Raw genomic sequence first — 21,748 nt, forward strand, 5'->3', positions numbered from 1 at the left:
GGTTGTAGTGTAGGATCTGGTACATACATTGTAGTGATTGAGGGTTGTAGTGTAGGATCTGGTACATATATTGTAGTGATTGAGGGTTGTAGGATCTGGTACATATATTGTAGTGATTGAGGGTTGTAGTGTAGGATCTGGTACATATATTGTAGTGATTGAGGGTTGTAGTGTAGGATCTGGTACATACAGTGTAGTGATTGAGGGTTGTAGTGTAGGGTCTGGTACATATATTGTAGTGATTGAGGGTTGTAGGATCTGGTACATATATTGTAGTGATTGAGGGTTGTAGTGTAGGATCTGGTACATACATTGTAGTGATTGAGGGTTGTAGGATCTGGTACATATAGTGTAGTGATTGAGGGTTGTAGGATCTGGTACATACATTGTAGTGATTGAGGGTTGTAGTGTAGGATCTGGTACATATATTGTAGTGATTGAGGGTTGTAGTGTAGGATCTGGTACATACATTGTAGTGATTGAGGGTTGTAGTGTAGGATCTGGTACATATATTGTAGTGATTGAGGGTTGTAGTGTAGGATCTGGTACATATATTGTAGTGATTGAGGGGTTGTAGGATCTGGTACATATATTGTAGTGATTGAGGGTTGTAGTGTAGGGTCTGGTACATATATTGTAGTGATTTTGGGTTGTAGGATCTGGTACATACATTGTAGTGATTGAGGGTTGTAGGATCTGGTATATATATTGTAGTGATTGAGGGTTGTAGTGTAGGATCTGATACATATATTGTAGTGATTGAGGGTTGTAGGATCTGGTACATATATTGTAGTGATTGAGGGTTGTAGGATCTGGTACATATATTGTAGTGATTGAGGGTTGTAGGATCTGGTACATATATTGTAGTGATTGAGGGTTGTAGAATCTGGTACATATATTGTAGTGATTGAGGGTTGTAGGATCTGGTACATATATTGTAGTGATTGAGGGTTGTAGTGTATGATCTGGTACATACATTGTAGTGATTGAGGGTTGTAGTGTATGATCTGGTACATATATTGTAGTGATTGTGGGTTGAAGGGTCTGGTATCTGGTATATATATTACTTTGTTACAATAGTTAGAAAGAGAAGAGCCCAAAATGAGTTTAAACTGTATCATAGAGATGTTTCGTCTAACTGCCAGGAGTTAGAGATATCTGATCGCCTCTCCACTCTCCTGACTGGATTGTTTGAAGGTTAACATCCACACCTCAAAGGAAGCCATGTCTTTTGGCTATATCTTACTGTGTAGATCTCGTTACACCTCCGCCAACGCATCGCCGCTAAATGTTTATTAAAAAAAACGAAAAAAAAAGCTTAAATCAATGGTGTTCATTCCATGTCAAAGATTGTAGATCATATTGTATAATCTGTCCTTAAGTGCCAGAAGCTGGTACAGTGTTTGTCGTTACGTGTGATTAGAGGCTGACATGTTTCATTTGACGACAGAGTGCATTTGATAATTGTTTTCTAAATACTTAGGAATTAGATTGATAAACATGAAACAAAAGGGAAAACTAGATACATAGCAGGATACGTGAATGTCACACAAATGTCTATATAGATGATATTTAATGGTTTCCCGTTTAATATAACATATATATCACGGGTATGACAGAATATCAATATTTTCACGAGTGCGAAGCTCGATTGAAAAATATCGAAATATTCTGTCATAGGAATAAAATATATGTTATATTAAACGGGAAACCATTCAATTCTCTTTTTATTGCATTTCATATACTTATAAACAAAATTAAAAACATCGAAAAATTAATAGTTTCAAAAAGTGCGTGAATCAGTAACATAATTCATAACGTCATCTCTTTGTGACGTTATTGCACGTCACCTTGACGGCGCCATTTTGAAATGACTGATCAACGCAATTTAATCGTTTTCTGCAGGTATCGGAGAATCTGTGTATGAATAGCTAACGTCAAGTACTTTTTTTGTCAAAACCTAGTCTGAATATTGCCGAAATACAGCAAAATAACCAACATATCTATCTTTGCTTCGGTTAGAAAAACGGGCTAGTTTCAATCAGATGAATACAAAGGTTCATTCTGATTGGTCATAAACGAAAAACTTATATTTTCACCGCAAAATCTTATACTTTCACTGCTCATCGCTGCAGTGAAAATATAAATTGTATTAATATGATAAATTTCTATATTTCACTGGCAAAAAATGCAATAGAGAAATTTATTAAACTAATAAAACTTATATTTTCACTGCATCGATGAGCAGTGGAAATATAAGATTTTGCAGTGAAAACTATTCAATATCCTCTATGTATTTCACTGGCTAAAAAGCAATAAAAAGATTTATATTTTTAAGAATATATGCTTGCTTTTGCTGCCGCTCAAGTTTTGGGCGTGAACCAATTAACATTGTGAAAAGACAATGCTCTTGTTTCCCTGTAAAACGTATAACGGTTTATTATATAGGTTTCGTATCTCGGCAAAGAACATGTAAACCTTGATGGTAAAGCTTCATTTCCGTCGCACAGTAGAGGAAGCCATTTTTGTCGGAGAAACCTAAAAGATGTGTATAGCAGAAACTACGATGATTAAAGCTCCGAAGAAAACCTATGACTTCGATACTCCCGCACACTGTACATAACTCTCACACAAGAACGTTTAGCCTCACACGACATGTGTCCACCCTGTTAGCTGCCCCATCTCCGTTTAGTGACAACGGAAATTGTTTTCTTTTGTGATTTTCAAACTATGAATAATGCCCTGGTATATTGCCTGTTAAGATATATATTTTTAATTACTATTTGTAGGTCACCTGAGACGAAGTCGGAAGTGATATATTCCAATTCCTATTTGTAGGTCACCTGAGACGAAGTCGGAAGTGATATATTCAAATTCCTATTTGTAGGTCACATGAGACGAAGTCGGAAGTGATATATTCCAATTCCTATTTGTAGGTCACTTGAGACGAAGTCGGAAGTGATATATTCCAATTCCTATTTGTAGGTCACTTGAGACGAAGTCGGAAGTGATATATTCCAATTACTATTTGTCTGTTGTCGTACATCCGTTAACAATTTACATTTTGAACTTCTTTCCCGAAACTCCTGAACAATGTCAATGAAATATTTTACAGAGGCTTTCCATTGGCAGATAATAACCTTACTCCCATATCGGCCAGAGATGATGGGCGAAGAGGGGTCAAACTGATTGAAATTTCGAAAAAAAAATACTCAAATATAGTAGAATCAAAATATCTTTAAAGATGATTCATAGATGAAAGGGTGACATGTTTTACCTGACAGACCACGTGAGGCTGTTGGCGGGAGCCAAAAAAGCTGAATTTTTAAAAATCTTCTTCACAAGACCCAGATATGATTGAAGATTGTAATGATAACATCCCTAATTCTTGGTAAATACTGGTTTGGAGGTTGTTTATTATTTAGCTTTCATTATTCCAGTACTTACTATGTATATCCTTAAAAATGTGGTTAGATTCCATGAATATTTCACTGTAATAGTAGTAGACAGTTCATTGTGTTAAAACATGGCCGTGACGTCATATTTTGTTGTTGCCAGTTCTTTATGTGGACTATTGACTACAGTGATGAGTTACCTGTAGATTAGTTCACCTGAAGTTCCCACTAATCTACACGTAATCTCTGAACTAATCAACAATGTCAAGTAGAGAACAACCACCTGTAAAATGTGACAGTAAAAAGGAAATTACATCGTAACACATTGTAGATTAATAATAATTTAATATCAATTCAATGACTAAACCAAAAGTAAGCTGATAAACATCAAATCTATTCAGAATGGAATTTTCATAGATTTTTAATCCACTTTCATTTCAAATTTCGCAAGCAAGTAAGATCAGTATCACAAATGCACAACAATCCGACGAAACATTTCACGGATATGTGCGGGTCACGATTTTTAATTTTGAAGATTAAGAATCATCTGTAATGAGACTGTTTCCGCCTCTTGTACCGGACACTTTTCTGGTACTGTTTTTTAGACTCTGGTTTTATTCGACTCTAAATTTCTATAATTCCACCACAGTTGGTTTTGGACGCAGCCTCAATATGTTTAATATATCTTCACCCATCTCCTTGTTTTATACATAAATACATAGATAAATGAATAACTGTGAATCAACTCTGAATTGTAGAGCTCTCTGTGCGCTCATCATTACTTTGTACACTTTTATCGTCATTGGCATGGAAATATCCAACACTTAATCACTTTCCATATTATAATTTGTTATTATAATATTATGATATTCTGCAGCACACTGTTTTGTGTTATAAAGATTTCCTCACCACTAATGTCTGACCTGTTCATAGTTCTACTACCAAATTCACAGTGAGGTGGAAACAGACCGAGTTATTTGTTAATAGAGACATTTGTATGCATTTCTTTGAAATTTCCATGCAATACGTGGACAGACTTTTATGTAACCATATACCTTTCTAGTGTCAAAAGTGATAACTTGAAGCCGTAGCTGAGGCCAATTATAGTCAATTTCGTCGTTGAATAGGCATCAAAGGTAGTTGTTTTTACTACCTGACAATGACAATAGTTTAGAGTGGTAAACAGTGCAGTGCAGAGCGCATGATTAATTAAGATTTGAATCGAACCCAGGACCTCTTGATTTACAAGTCATACGATCAACCGATCGAGCTAAAGAGGAGATCTCTATACGCGAGCGGTATATTGCGGCTATAATTTACCAGGGTTACATAAACAAATGAATTGCAATATCACATGGTAAAAACAGGATGGACATCAGTATTGAGAATTAATTATCTCATTTATATCAATAATAAATTTAGCCAACGAAAAAAGTTCACTTTTAGTTACGTAATTGAATACTGTATGAAATTTAATGTATTTGGTCTTTTATGGTAATATCTAAACATATATTTCCGTTTACTATTGAGTGTAAGATGTTGATCACAGTTAAATAAATAATGAGATAGGTCGCCTATTTCTCTTACATCACATAAAGTGCTAATTCTATTTCCACGTGGTGTGTCAGACCATATACCTTTTTGATTGGTATTTTTGTATCTAAATTTACAGTGAACTTTGGCTAATTTGGGAGGGAATTCTAGTAAATAATTCTCTAAACAAAGTTCAGTCTTATGACTTCTATAATCAATACCTTTTGAGGAAGTAAACATTTCATTTCTCCAGCTTGCTTACAAAAATTGCTTTAAATTTGTAACTCTTTACTGTTGAATATATTCAAACAGCTACATTCTTCGAAATTATAATATGACATATTTAGGGGATAGTAAGTTGTTTTGAGTGGCTATACTGGCGATTAGAACATGAAATTTGGTTTGAACTCGAGACCGATAGGTCGAGAGTTTAAACCAAATTTCATGTTCTAATCGCCAGTATAGTCACGAAAAACAACGTACTATCCCCATTCTAACACGTTTACTATCGCATATATATTTAGAAACATTGTTTTACGGTGCTACAAGTACGCTGTTCAGTACTCTGTGACCTCCGTTCGTAACGTGTCATACTGTGGCGGATTGACCAATCAGAGAGAAGCTATCAAAGTCGGTCAATTGGCCACGCCCATACTGGCGAGAGCTCGGTCTGTATGTTAGCGAAGCGGGGTATTTGGATTGTTGTGAAAGTCCTATTTCCGAAGATTTAAAGACATATTTGGATTTACGCAGTATGCTTAACGACATGTGCATTTTAACAAAGTCAGGGTTGATGTGTTTCTACAGGCTCAACCGTTATGTGAAGTTGTGTGCACTTGTTCCATTTCATTCCGGATTTTACTTGACCTTAGATGCTTACACACGGACGAAATGAACGTTTCAATCAATAAATGACGGTAAGAATGATGTTAACGATTTTTGTTACATTTATTAAGTTAATTCATTCTATTCGATTTCTTCACTTTCGATTACAATATCACGGGTCATCAATCATAAATGGTACAGAGTGTTGAATTCCGCTACGAGTCGAACTTGACGCCATATTGTTTTGATTAGAAACGGGGCGTGGCTTAACACGATATGTCATGGTTCTATCGCAGATTAGAAGTCGGTCCGCAACCAATCAAAACACGCGTTGCAAACGAATCGTGTTAGAATTGTTAATAGTTTGTTGCTCAACTTATTCTGATTATTTGTTTTGTCAATTTAGCCCAAAATTCAATCATTCAGACTTTAACATAAGTATCAAAAGAGATCTGTCCAAGTGCTCCATATATCATAAAATTGGGTGTAGACTTTTAAACAATAAGAATATGTTCACAAAAGTTTTGGTGCAAATGTTCAATTATCCTATAGTTACAGAAACCCCAAACGTCACAGCAATATAAAACAATAGGGTTGATAGCTTCATCAAATATATCAGGCTGACAACCTAGAGACAGATTATAATCTCTACATTTAGCAATAGATCCATACATTGCTTAAACAGCTTTTTTTTATATAGCTGTAGATTATTTCATTAATGGACAAGGACACAGTCAAATAATAGTGCCATGTTTTAAGTACGAGAAACACCTCAGACAGTAGATTAGTCAAGATAACGGACAATCCGAGGCCATTTCTCCTTTACAAAGTGGATTGTTTTGAAACCATTTAACATCTCATTATTGTCCTTAAATTCCATCTCATTGTTCTAAGATGTATTCTTCAGTCGCCAGATATTGAATTATTTATTTTTAAATTGATTAGATTGAACGGGAACAATATAATTGCCTGTGGTCCTAATGGGATAGCCTTTATCTTCGGAATTCCTCTACATCTATCACTTTTATGATTTAATTCTGTTTCTGAATTTCCTAAATACTACCGGTTAGTGCTTAGGACTACTGAATCGTCTCAACACATACCTTATAAACGTATAATGATAGGTTCGTTAGTGTAACTAACACGTTATCCTAGCACGAACCGGTGGTAATCGTAGTAATAAGTAAATCGGTGTTAGAATTGTACTGTTGTTCTGTGCTCTTCAGAAGTGGCAGATTTTAAACCCCGAATATCTTTTAGTCAACCTTGAATATTCGTTCCTTATAATATTTTATTCAGATCTGAACATTTCTTCTACAAGAGCACCACAGGTCCAGCACTTATCACAGTTAACGATGATGGGGTCTTTAATGTCAGTGTTGATGCTATACCCAGTGAACAATACTGAACCATAGTTGACTTGGATGTCCTTGCACATTATAGCCCCAAAGGTTTATTACACAGAAAATATACATACTTCACTTTTTTTCCAATCCAATATTGAAAACTATGTTTATTAAATTATAGGCACCTCCCACTCCAAAATTTGACATTTCTTTTGACCTATGTCCAGTTATTTAGTGGCCTACTATGTTCTATTTTGACCTATGTCGAGTTATTTAGTGGCCTGCTATGTTCTATTTTGACCTATGTCCAGTTATTTAGTGGCCTGCTATGTTCTATTTAGGCTTATGTCCAGTTATTTGGTGGCCTGCTATGTTCTATTTTGACCTATGTCCAGTTATTTGGTGGCCTGCTATGTTCTCTTTCGGCCTATGTCCAGTTATTTGGTGGCCTGCTATGTTCTATTTTGACCTATGTCCAGTTATTTGGTGGCCTGCTATGTTCTATTTTGACCTATGTCCAGTTATTTGGTGGCCTGCTATGTTCTATTTAGGCTTATGTCCAGTTATTTGGTTGCCTGCTATGTTCTATTTAGGCTTATGTCCAGTTATTTGGTGGCCTACTACATTTTTGTATGTTCTATTTTGACCTATGTCCAGTTATTTGGTGGCCTGCTATGTTCTATTTAGGCTTATGTCCAGTTATTTGGTTGCCTGCTATGTTCTATTTAGGCTTATGTCCAGTTATTTGGTGGCCTGCTATGTTCTATTTTGACCTATGTCCAGTTATTTGGTGGCCTGTTATGTTCTATTTTGACCTATGTCCAGTTATTTGGTGGCCTGCTATGTTCTATTTAGGCTTATGTCCAGTTATTTGGTTGCCTGCTATGTTCTATTTAGGCTTATGTCCAGTTATTTGGTGGCCTACTACATTTTTGTATGTTCTATTTTGACCTATGTCCAGTTATTTGGTGGCCTGCTATGTTCTATTTAGGCTTATGTCCAGTTATTTGGTTGCCTGCTATGTTCTATTTAGGCTTATGTCCAGTTATTTGGTGGCCTACTACATTTTTGTATGTTCTATTTTGACCTATGTCCAGTTATTTGGTGGCCTGCTATGTTCTATTTTGACCTATGTCCAGTTATTTGGTGGCCTGCTATGTTCTATTTTGACCTATGTCCAGTTATTTGGTGGCCTGCTATGTTCTCTTTCGGCCTATGTTCAGTTATTTGGTGGCTTATTATGTTCTATTTAGGCTTATGTCCAGTTATTTGCTGGCCTGCTATGTTCTCTTTTGGCCAATGTCCAGTTATTTGATGGCCTACTACATTTTTGCATGTTCTATTTTGACCTATGTCCAGTTATTTGGTGACCTGCTATGTTCTATTTTGACCTATATCGAGTTATTAAGTGGCCTGGTATGTTCTATTTTGACCTATGTCCAGATATTTGGTGGCCTACTATGATATATTATAGTGATTGTGGGTTGTAGGGTCTGGTATATATATTATAGTGATTGTGGGTTGTAGGGTCTGGTATATATATTGTAGTGATTGAGGGTTGTATGATCTGGTACATATATTGTAGTGATTGTTGGTTGTATGATATGGTACATATATTGTAGTGATTGAGGGTTGTAGTGTATGATCTGGTACATATATTGTAGTGATTGAGGGTTGTATGATCTGGTACATATATTGTAGTGATTGTGGGTTGAAGGGTCTGGTATATATATTGTAGTGATTGAGGGTTATAGGATCTGGTATATGTATTGTAGTGAGTGTGGGTTGTATGATATGGTACATATATTGTAGTGATTGAGGGTTGTAGTGTAGGGTCTGGTACATACATTGTAGTGATTGAGGGTTGTAGTGTAGGATCTGGTACATATATTGTAGTGATTGTGGGTTGAAGGGTCTGGTATATATATTACTTTGAAGCATAGAAAGTTATAATTTAGAGCGAGGTTCTGTACTGAATGGATTGTTCAAAAGACAGAAGATATTATCTATGTCCAATACCTATCAATAGTTAGAAAGAGAAAAGCCCAAAATGAGTTAAACTGTATCATAGAGATGTTTCATCTGACTGCCAGGAGTTAAAGATATCTGATCGCCTCTCCACTCTCCTGACTGGATTGCTTGGAGGCTAACATCCTCGCCTCAAAGGAAGCCATGTCTTTTGGCTATATCTTACTGTGTAGATCTCGTTACACCTCCGCCAACGCATCGCCGCTAAACTTATATAAAAATAGCGGAAAGAAAAAAGCTTAAATCAATGGCGTTCATTCCATGTCAAAGATTGTAGATCATATTGTATAATCCGTCCTAAAGTGCCAGAAGCTGGTACAGTGTTTCTCGTTGCGTGTGATTAGAGGCTGACATGTTTCATTTGACGACAGAGTGCATTTGATAATTGTTTTCTAAATGCTTAGGAATTAGATTGATAAACATGGAACAAAAGGAAAAACTGGATACATAGAAGGATACGTGAATGTCACACAAATGTCTATATAGATGATATTTAATGGTTTCCCGTTTAATATAACAAATATTTCACGGGTATGACAGAATATCAATATTTTCACGAGTGAGAAGCACGATTGAAAAATTATCGAATTATCCTGTCTTACGAGTAAACCAATTTCGATAAAAATACCCAAATATAGTAGAATTCAAATATATGAAGATGATTCATAGATGGAAGGGTCACATGTTTTACCTGACAGACCACCAGAGGCTGTTAATCTACTTCACAAGACCCAGATATGATTGAAGATTGTAATGATAACATCCCTAATTCTTGGGAAATACTGGTTTGGAGGTTGCTTATTATTTAGCTTTCATTATTCCATTACTTACTATGTATATCCTTAAAAATGTGGTTAGATTCCATGAATATTTTACTGCAATAGTAGATAGTTAATTAGGTTAAAACATGGCCTTGACGTCATCTTTTGTTGTTGCCAGTTCTTTATTTGGACTATTGTCTACAGTGATGAGTTACCTGTAGATTAGTTCACCTGAAGTTCCTTCAAGATCAGTATCACAAATACACAACAATCCGACGAAAAAGTAAGACATTCAAGGATATGTGCGGGTCACCAGAACGTTTTTTGTGTTTCATTTTGAAGATAAGGAATTATCTGTAATGAGATTGTTTCCGCCTCTTGTACCGGACACTTTTCTGGTACTGTTTTGTAGACTCTTGTTGTACTCTAATTTCTATCTTCACCCATCTCCCTGTTTTATACATAAATACGTAGATTTATGAATAACTGTGAATACACTCTGAATTGTAGAGCTCTGTGTACGCTCATCATTACTTTGTACACTTTTATCGTCATTGATATGGACATATCAAACAATTAATCACTTTCCATATTATAATTTGCTATTATGATATTATTATATTCTGCAGCACACTGTTTTGTGTTATAAAGATTTCCTCACGACTACTGTCTTACCTGTTTATAGTTCTACTACCGAATTCACAATGAGGTGGAAACAGACCGAGTTATTTGTTAATAGGGACATTTTTATGTATTTTCTTCAAATTTCCATGCAATACAGTGGACAGATTTTCATGTAACCATATACCTTTCTAGTGTCAAAAGTGATAACTTGTAGCCGTAGATGAGGTCAATTAAAGTCAATTTCATCGTTGAATAGGCATAAAAGGTAGTTGTTTTTACTACCTGACAATGACAATAGTTTATTTTCGTGAACAGAACAGTGCAGATACTATGAATATAAAACTAGAAATTTTTGGCCAACAATTTTTCGGGCTTTTCTCAACTTTGACAAACTTGTCATAAATGACCTTGATGATCTTGAATAAAGGTAATTCATTACAACTTACTTTGTATCCCATCATACTACAGACCAAATAACTGGTGTCTAGGCCTCTTGGTTCTTGAGAAGATGCTGTTTAAAAGGTATCTTTTTTTATCTAATTGACCCTTGTGACATTGAATAAAGGTCAAGGTCATGTATTTAAACAAACATGTTATACCTTCAAACAAGCATGCTAAAAACCAAACATGAAGTACCCGAGACTCTTGGTTATTGAGAAGTCTTGTAAAGATTTTAGCCTATTTGACCCCTACGACCTTGAATGTTGATCAAGGTCATGTGTTTGAACAAACGCGGTAGCCATCACCCCAGCATGCTACAGACCCAAATATCAACTCGCTTGGACGCTTGGTTATTGAGAAGAAGTCGTTTAAGATTTTAGGCTATTTGACCCCTGGTACCTTGAAAATAGGTTATGGTTATTCTTTTGAACAAACTTGGTAGCCCTTTACCCATGCATGCTACAGGCCCAATATTATATTTCTGGGCCTTTTGATATCTGAGAAGAAATTGTTTAAATATTTTAGCCTATTTGACCTCCTGTGACCTTGAATGTGGGTTAAGGTGATTCATTTGAACAAACTTAGTAGCCCTTTATCCAAGTATGTTACAGGCCAAACATCAAGTCCCTGGGGCTCTTTGTTATTGAGAAGTCGTTTTAAGATTTTAGCCCATTTGACCCTATGTGACCTTGAATGTAGGTCAAGGTCATTTGTTTGAACAAACGTGGTAGCCTTTAACCACAGCATGCTACCGACTTAATATCAAGTCCTTGGGACTCTTGGTTATTGAGAAGTCTTTAAAGATTTTAGCCTATTTGACCCCCTGTGACCTTAAATGAAGGCCAGGGTCATTCACTTGGACAAACTTGGTAGCACTTTACCCAAACATGTTACAGGCCTGATATCAAGTCTCTGGGCTTCTTGGTTTAGTCTTTTAAAGATTTATGAATGATAGTGCAATCATGAAAATTTTCAAAGTGGCGTATTTCCTGAACCGGAAGAGCTATCGAAAAACCAAAGGCATCAAAATTATCAGAATGACATACTGTATCGATGTATGTAAAACAATTGCAAAAATGTAAACGTTGAAAATTTGGTTCACTTTTACCCCATAGCGAACTTTAAAAATTGACCTCTGACCTTAAAACATTACATTGGATTAAAAAGTAGCCCCAGACAATGCCTACCAATAAAATAATTACATGACCTCTGTAGAAAAACAAAACAACTGTAACGTGTTCCTAACATCAAAGACGAGTCCTAGAAAAACGAAACAACTGTATAATGTCCCTAACATCGAATACGAGTCCTAGAAAAACGAAACTGTAGAATGCAGTTTAATTGATTTTTATTGTATCCTACTTTAGATTAGTATCGAAAGTGTTAACACCGCGTCTTTTGTACACTCCATCTTGATATAAGCCGGTGTGTTGACTTTAAGGTCAAGCAATGTCTGAATTGGTTGTTAGCCGTCTACCTAGATCTTTACTCATGGCTATCGTGGATATAAGCCGATGTGTTTACTTTAAGTCAAGCACTGTCTGAATTAATAGTTAGCCGTCTACCTAGATCTTTACTCATGGCTATCGTGGATATAAGCCGATGTGTTTACTTTAAGTCAAGCACTGTCTGAATTAATAGTTAGCCGTCTACCTGGATCTTTACTCATGGCTATCGTGGATATAAGCCGGTGTGTTGCCTTCAAGTCAAGCACTGTCTGAATTGATAGTTAGCCGTTTACATAGATCTTTACTCATGGCTATCGTGGATATAAGCCGGTGTGTTGCCTTCAAGTCAAGGAATGTCTGAATTGATAGTTAACCGTTTACATAGATCTTAACTCGTGGCTATCATGGACAACTCACTACTGCACTGTTTGTTATTCTTTACACATTATATGTTCATTTCTTGAAGTATCAATTCCCTGGTAGTTGCATTCCTGCTTCCTTCACTCACATTTATTTACATATTGTTTTTGTTTTGATACTGATGGACTTGTTAACAACATAGCCGTCATTTCTGGTGACTGGCTCGATTTTAAAAACATTGGCTTGTTACACCAATGTTTTTATGTGATGCCACTACATTGTACAACTGCATTATGTCAGAGAAAATACTTATATGTATCAATATCATAATTCTAACTCCTTATCAGTAAAACAAAGGCAAACTACGAACAAGATATCAGATTGTCTCATCCGTGTAACGCCTTTCGTCTTTTTTGGAAAAACATAACATCAAACATTAAACAAGAAAACGACGACACTCCTTTAGTTCAGAATGGGGCATGGTAATGACAATACTTTATTATCATAAACTGATAGTGTAGAGAATTACATACAGTACATACATACATATATATATACATACATCTTATAAACAGTGGCACCACTTACATAGAGTTCAGTCGATTACTTATTTTCCCAATGGACTTTATAAGTGAAACCAATTCTTCATCTACTACGAAATTATTGGATTTAAAAGTACTGATTATTTCATAAAAGTATCGAGATGAAAAAAGTTTCCTACTTGTTAATATTTGCCGATTACTGCAATCAAATAAATAATGAAACTCGTCCTCAATATCGATCTGGTTGCAACTGTTACAAATACTATTTTCCCTCGTAATGTTGTTCTATCTACCGTATTCATCTGACATTTGATATTACCCATTCGATATTTACAAAAGAGAAGAGCTAATCGTGGAGCCAGATCGAGTACATATTTCTCTAATATTAAATCTTGTTTATAAATTCTGTAGTTGGTCCCTTTCGGGGAATTGAAAACATCGCTTTTCCAACTATATATAAACATATTTTTGAGTTTATGGAAAACACTGCTTTTCGACCATTGTATACTTGAAAATTTATGATTTTCAAAACCGTGCATATAGTATATCTCATAACTACGCTTGTATCACAGCTGATATGGCATGTGATAAAACTCGTAACAGGGTGATATTGTTTTTGTTTACACACCGCGGCGTGTAACAACTTTCAACTGATAAGTCATGTCTGACCTCCAACAATTCTGATTGGTGAACCACTGGCCTTTGACTACGAACTTCTTTTACTACCCTGACTTATTCTTTTTTGTCGCCTGTAATTCGAAACATCAATCTGGACACGTGGAGACGGGGGGGGGGGGGGGGGGGGGGGGGGGGGGGTCAACTTTGGCATAGCTGGGTGAGAGGGATGTCCTCATGGAAAGGTCGATTAATCTGGGGTTTGAATCGTAAGAAATAGAATTTGATGGTAAAATAGACTTGCACGAAATGAGACTCTCGTTAGTTATTTTTCAACTTCAAATAAGACACTCTCGTGTTTTCTTGTTTTGTTTTGTTTTTTGTTGTTCTTTTTTTTACTTTGAAAATTAACTAACTCGAGATCGATAAACATGATCAACAACCGTCATTTGTTGGGGAAGCTCTCTGTAAAAATGCGTAAAAATCAAATATATGTTGATAGAAGGAACACTTAAACGTGCGGATGTTCAAGATTGATTAAAATGTCTTGGGGTTCTTCAAGATCAACATTTTCTCTATTTCTGGAATGTACAACAACACAAAGCGAAAGCATCCCTGGCTATAAAGTGCCAAGAATGGTATTTAAAAGTTTGGATAACGCTTAGTTGAGTAACTTGGCCAACAAGAAGACGTTGTTGATCAGGTGTTTGTATGAAATTTAGGAATTCAATATGAGCGAGATTACACTCTGATCATTAACACTGAGGCATGATTAGCTAATATTTTGTCTTAACAAACAGGAAAAGAAATCGTATTTGCAGACAAGCATTGGGTTATTGGACGCCTTTATCTGCAAACAAAAATAAACCTGCCATGTAAACCATGTCCAAACTACCATTATCTCTCGCCTCTGTCATGATGAGTTATTGTGTATTGATATAGGTCCATATGTAGATGATGACATACAACTTCATGTTCCTGTCATAACAGGAAATTTTCAGATAAGTATTTGTATATCTGTGTCACTGTCCCTGTTATCATAGATAATTCATTTTATTACATAATGCGTTTGATTTTCCTTAACATCCGCACGCGCCAAAGCAACCAAATGATTGCGATGAGGCATCTTTCTGATCGTGATTTGTAAATAGTATCTCTAGCAACGCCTAGATTCGAAGTCAGAAAGGTTCGAAGAAATCTCCAATCAGGGTTCGTTGCATCTATTTCAAAACAGGGATTCGGCTACCACATAAAATGTCATAAAAAGTGTCTGTATGAATTCTGACAGCGTACTGCGAGGACAAAGGAACGTCAACCTTGGAGTTCGAAAATGCACAAAAGCTGGAATTATCGGTTTACTGGAGACAGGACGCCTTCCTCGGCCTTATACATAGCCTATATCTGAAATCTTGTATACCGATGTACTCTGCGGCCCCGGGAAACAGTTCATCGGGTTGGTCCTAACACCGAGGGGGAGAGTTTTGACTGTTGACTGATAAGGCATGAGGCAACTGTACATTGTATATTGCACGGCAAAAATGAATATTGCACGGTCCCATGCGAACTATTGAACATCGGATGACGTTTCGGAATTTAGTCCTACCCTTTCAAGCGTCTAAGTACAGGAAGTCGAGATTTCAGTGATTCTAAATGTGTTTTAGTGATTATGTAATAAAACAAGTATATCGTAGGTGTCTGTGCAATAGTCCAGAATATTTGACCATCGGTACTGGTAATCGACCAATGTTCTATTGTACGAGGCCTCCAAGGCGGCAATCATAAACCCTTGATGTATATATGTGCGGTTATACATTATTACAGCTTATATTAATTGGCAGAGATTTCGTTAATTGTAAATCCTGGGATGTTGATATATGAACGACTACCGACTTAAATAATACAATATATTTTGAGAATACCAGACTTTCCTATTTTTTCAGATTTTTGGTCGTGTTTCATCATATAATTAACTTCACTTTATCTACTTTACAGAATATCTGTCAGACAAATTGGAAGTAGATGGCGCGTCAAGTGAAATGTTTCTCCTGTCTACCTTAGACAGAGAGGTGGTGGAAAAAGTCAGCTTCACTTTGCAGTGTTCGGTCAGTAGAGATGGTCGCCCGGTCGGGGAATCGTCGGCTAATGTACTTATCTCCGTCGGTGACACTAATGATAACCCGATCTTGTTTCAAAACAACACGGACAAAGCAACCGTGGATTATAATACAGACAGACAGGTAAAGTAATGGGTAAACACATGCTAGGAAATCCTTGTGAAACTATGCAGAATATTTATCATCAAAATATGTACATTGGTATCTACTCAATAGCTGAATTTTTTTTTTTTGATAAACTTTTTGGTGATGTTTTGTTAAAATTGATACCTCACCTTTGTTTTACCCTGTGTTATAACTGACATCTCACCTGTAATTTACCCACTGTTGTAACAGACACTCACCTGTGTTTTACCCAATGTTATAACTGACATCTCACTGTGTTTTACCCAATGTTATAACTGATATCTCACCTGTGTTTTACCCACTGTTATAACTGATATCTCACTTGTGTTTTACCCAATGTTATAACTGACATCTCACTGTGTTTTACCCAATGTTATAACTGATATCTCACCTGTATTTTACCCACTGTTATAACTGACACCTCACCTGTGTTTTACCCTGTGTTATAACTGATATCTCACCTGTGTTTTACCCACTGTAATAACTGACATCTCACCTGTATTTTACCCACTGTTATAACTGACACCTCACCTGTGTTTTACCCAGTGTTATAACTGACACCTCACCTGTGTTTTACCCACGGTTATAACTGACACCTCACCTGTGTTTTACCCACTGTTATAACTGACACCTCACCTGTGTTTTACCCTATGTTATAACTGACACCTCACCTGTATTTTAACCTGTGTTATAACTGACACCTCACCTGTGTTTTACCCAAGGTTATAACTGACACCTCACCTGTGTTTTACCCACAGTTATAACTGACACCTCACCTGTATTTTACCTTGTGTTATAACTGACACCTCACCTGTGTTTTACCCACTGTTATAACTGACACCTCACCTGTGTTTTACCCTGTGTTATAACTGACACCTCACCGTGTTTTACCCTATGTTATAACTGACACCTCACCTGTGTTTTACCCACTGTTATAACTGACACCTCACCTGTGTTTTACCCACTGTTATAACTGACACCTCACCTGTGTTTTACCCACTGTTATAACTGACACCTCACCTGTGTTTTACCCACTGTTATAACTGACACCTCACCTGTGTTTTACCCTATGTTATAACTGACACCTCACCTGTGTTTTACCTTGTGTTATAACTGACACCTCACCTGTGTTTTACCCACGGTTATAACCGACATATCACCTGTGTTTTACCCAAGGTTATAACTGACACCTCACCTGTGTTTTACCCACGGTTATAACCGACATATCACCTGTGTTTTACCCTATGTTATAACTGACACCTCACCTGTGTTTTACACACTGTTATAACTGGCACCTCACCTGTGTTTTACCCACTGTTATAACTGACACCTCACCTGTGTTTTACCCACAGTTATAACTGACACCTCACCTGTATTTTACCCTGTGTTATAACTGACATCTCACTGTGTTTTACCCTGTGTTATAACTGACACCTCACCTGTGTTTTACCCACTGTTATAACTGACACCTCACCTGTGTTTTACCCACTGTTATAACTGACACCTCACCTGTGTTTTACCCACAGTTATAACTGACACCTCACCTGTATTTTACCCTGCTTTATAACTGACATCTCACTGTGTTTTACCCTGTGTTATAACTGACACCTCACCTGTGTTTTACCAACGGTTATATCTGACATCTCACCTGTGTTTTACCCTGTGTTATAACTGACACCTCACCTGTGTTTTACCCACTGTTATAACTGACACCTCACCGTGTTTTACCCAATGTTATAACTGACACCTCACCTGTATTTTACCCACTGTTATAACTGACACCTCACCTGTGTTTTACCCTATGTTATAACTGACACCTCACCTGTGTTTTACCCAATGTTATAACTGACATCTCACTGTGTTTTACCCAATGTTATAACTGACACCTCACCTGTGTTTTACCCACTGTTATAACTGACATATCACATGTGTTTTAGCCACTGTTATAACTGACACCTCACCTGTATTTTACCCACTGTTATAACTGACACCTCACCTGTATTTTACCCACTGTTATAACTGACACCTCACCTGTGTTTTACCCACTGTTATAACTGACATCTCACTGTGTTTTACCCAGTGTTATAACTGAAACCTCACCTGTGTTTTACCCACTGTTATATCTGACATCTCACCTGTGTTTTACCCACTGTTATAACTGACACCTCACCTGTATTTTACCCACTGTTATAACTGACACCTCACCTGTGTTTTACCAACGGTTATATCTGACACCTCACCTGTGTTTTACCCTGTGTTATAACTGACACCTCACCTGTATTTTACCCACTGTTATAACTGACACCTCACCTGTGTTTTACCAACGGTTATATCTGACACCTCACCTGTGTTTTACCCTGTGTTATAACTGACACCTCATCTGTGTTTTACTCACTGTTATAACTGACACCTCACCTGTGTTTTACCCTGTGTTATAACTGACACCTCACCTGTATTTTACCCACTGTTATAACTGACACCTCACCTGTATTTTACCCACTGTTATAACTGACACCTCACCTGTATTTTATCCAATGTTATATCTGACATATCACCTGTGTTTTAACCTGTGTTATAACTGACACCTCACCTGTGTTTTACCCAAGGTTATAACTGACACCTCACCTGTGTTTTACCCACAGTTATAACTGACACCTCACCTGTATTTTACCTTGTGTTATAACTGACACCTCACCTGTATTTTAACCTGTGTTATAACTGACACCTCACCGTGTTTTACCCTATGTTATAACTGACACCTCACCTGTATTTTACCCACTGTTATAACTGACACCTCACCTGTGTTTTACCCACTGTTATAACTGACACCTCACCTGTGTTTTACCCACTGTTATAACTGACACCTCACCTGTGTTTTACCCACTGTTATAACTGACACCTCACCTGTGTTTTACCCTGTGTTATAACTGACACCTCACCGTGTTTTACCCTATGTTATAACTGACACCTCACCTGTGTTTTACACACTGTTATAACTGACACCTCACCTGTGTTTTACCCACTGTTATAACTGACACCTCACCTGTGTTTTACCCACAGTTATAACTGACACCTCACCTGTATTTTACCCTGTGTTATAACTGACATCTCACTGTGTTTTACCCTGTGTTATAACTGACACCTCACCTGTGTTTTACCCACTGTTATAACTGACACCTCACCTGTGTTTTACCCACTGTTATAACTGACACCTCACCTGTGTTTTACCCACAGTTATAACTGACACCTCACCTGTATTTTACCCTGCTTTATAACTGACATCTCACTGTGTTTTACCCTGTGTTATAACTGACACCTCACCTGTGTTTTACCAACGGTTATATCTGACATCTCACCTGTGTTTTACCCTGTGTTATAACTGACACCTCACCTGTGTTTTACCCACTGTTATAACTGACACCTCACCGTGTTTTACCCAATGTTATAACTGACACCTCACCTGTATTTTACCCACTGTTATAACTGACACCTCACCTGTGTTTTACCCTATGTTATAACTGACACCTCACCTGTGTTTTACCCAATGTTATAACTGACATCTCACTGTGTTTTACCCAATGTTATAACTGACACCTCACCTGTGTTTTACCCACTGTTATAACTGACATATCACATGTGTTTTAGCCACTGTTATAACTGACACCTCACCTGTATTTTACCCACTGTTATAACTGACACCTCACCTGTATTTTACCCACTGTTATAACTGACACCTCACCTGTGTTTTACCCACTGTTATAACTGACATCTCACTGTGTTTTACCCAGTGTTATAACTGACACCTCACCTGTGTTTTACCCACTGTTATATCTGACATCTCACCTGTGTTTTACCCACTGTTATAACTGACACCTCACCTGTATTTTACCCACTGTTATAACTGACACCTCACCTGTGTTTTACCAACGGTTATATCTGACACCTCACCTGTGTTTTACCCTGTGTTATAACTGACACCTCACCTGTATTTTACCCACTGTTATAACTGACACCTCACCTGTGTTTTACCAACGGTTATATCTGACACCTCACCTGTGTTTTACCCTGTGTTATAACTGACACCTCACCTGTGTTTTACTCACTGTTATAACTGACACCTCACCTGTGTTTTACCCTGTGTTATAACTGACACCTCACCTGTATTTTACCCACTGTTATAACTGACACCTCACCTGTATTTTACCCACTGTTATAACTGACACCTCACCTGTATTTTATCCAATGTTATATCTGACATATCACCTGTGTTTTACCCACTGTTATAACTGACATATCACCTGTGTTTTTACCCACTGGTATAACTGACATATCATCTTTGTTTTACCTGTGTTATAACGTACATGTTGTACCATACATTGTATTGACGGGTCACAGGTACTCAATGTGTTAATCATTTGTTACGAACCTTAATGAACGTCAGATCGCAGTTATGAAATATTTATATCTCACCAGCCATATCGGAACTGCAACGAAGTACATCCTCGAATCGTTTGTTACAGTGGTACAGTATGATCCTTAATGATCGGGATCTACTCGGCTGTGATCATCACCAAACCTACGTGTCATTGGACCCCCGAGGCGCATGCAGTCATAGCACAATCGACATGGGTTACCATTTGGGGTCTGGGCCACTCCGCCATGTTGTATGTCGGCTAAGTAAGTATCCACTCCACATGGATTCTAGATTGTTAAAGCGTTGTCTCTCAGCTAAATATGGGTAATTAAATAGTCTGGATCACTCCGGCGATCGTCTGTCAACTAGGTATGGGTCACCAAATGCCTTTTGAAATCGAAGGATTGCATGTACATTGACGTGCTCAAGAACTTGCTCAAGACATGGCCTGGACAGTAAATGAGATTCTCATTATAGTCTGTATATACAGGTACATCCCCATGAACTGGCAGTACCGGTTAAACTTTTTTAGAGTTGTGAAAATTAGGACGGTGTAATAACCGATATTTTGTTTTCGAATTGAACATCTGTGTATGGTAATGCATACCTTCAATTAAAAACAAGAGGTCCGGAGGGTCTGCATCGCTCACCTGGATATATAAGTAACTATGGCAAAATGCTTTGATTTAAGTTTATATTTTCAAATATTATCCTGCTTTTGAACTGCCTCTCCCAACAATGGTTCAAACTACAAGTCCTATAATTCCTGAAAAAGAAAAACATATTACAGATTACAAAGAGTGCCACATCCATTAGATCTCATTTGCAACAATGCCCCGAACCAAATTTCATAGAATTTCATTCACACTAGTAATTATATAAAGACCACACATAATACCAGGTGCCAAGGGCCAGTGTCCATTGATAATTCCGACTAGCTGAGAGGTATCTGATCTTTAACGAAACCTCTTACTATTTGTCATCTCGCACATTTCTCCACACACATTTAACGGAACCTCTTACTAACTGACATCTCACAAACATTTAACGGAACCTCTTACTAACTGACATCACTACACACATTTAACGGAACCTCTTACTAACTGATATCTCCACACACATTTATTGGAACATCTTACTAACTGACATCTCACACACATTTTATGGAACCTCTTA

The 21,748-nt window shown here is 37.1% G+C and overlaps 1 protein-coding gene across 1 annotated transcript in view; it reads left to right on the top strand.

Moving 5' to 3' along the window:
* Positions 1 to 21,748, top strand: part of LOC117322864 (proto-oncogene tyrosine-protein kinase receptor Ret-like) — a gene marked incomplete in the record, with an annotated part of 112,314 nt that overhangs the window by 36,798 nt on the left and 53,768 nt on the right. Inside the window, 2 exon segments of the mRNA XM_033877802.1 lie at positions 15,911 to 16,155; positions 20,679 to 20,835. Coding sequence (XP_033733693.1) covers positions 15,911 to 16,155; positions 20,679 to 20,835 — 402 coding nt within the window.

Source organism: Pecten maximus, chromosome 1 (genome assembly GCF_902652985.1).
Source record: "Pecten maximus chromosome 1, xPecMax1.1, whole genome shotgun sequence".
In the NCBI taxonomy this organism is placed as follows: Eukaryota; Metazoa; Mollusca; class Bivalvia; order Pectinida; family Pectinidae; genus Pecten; species Pecten maximus.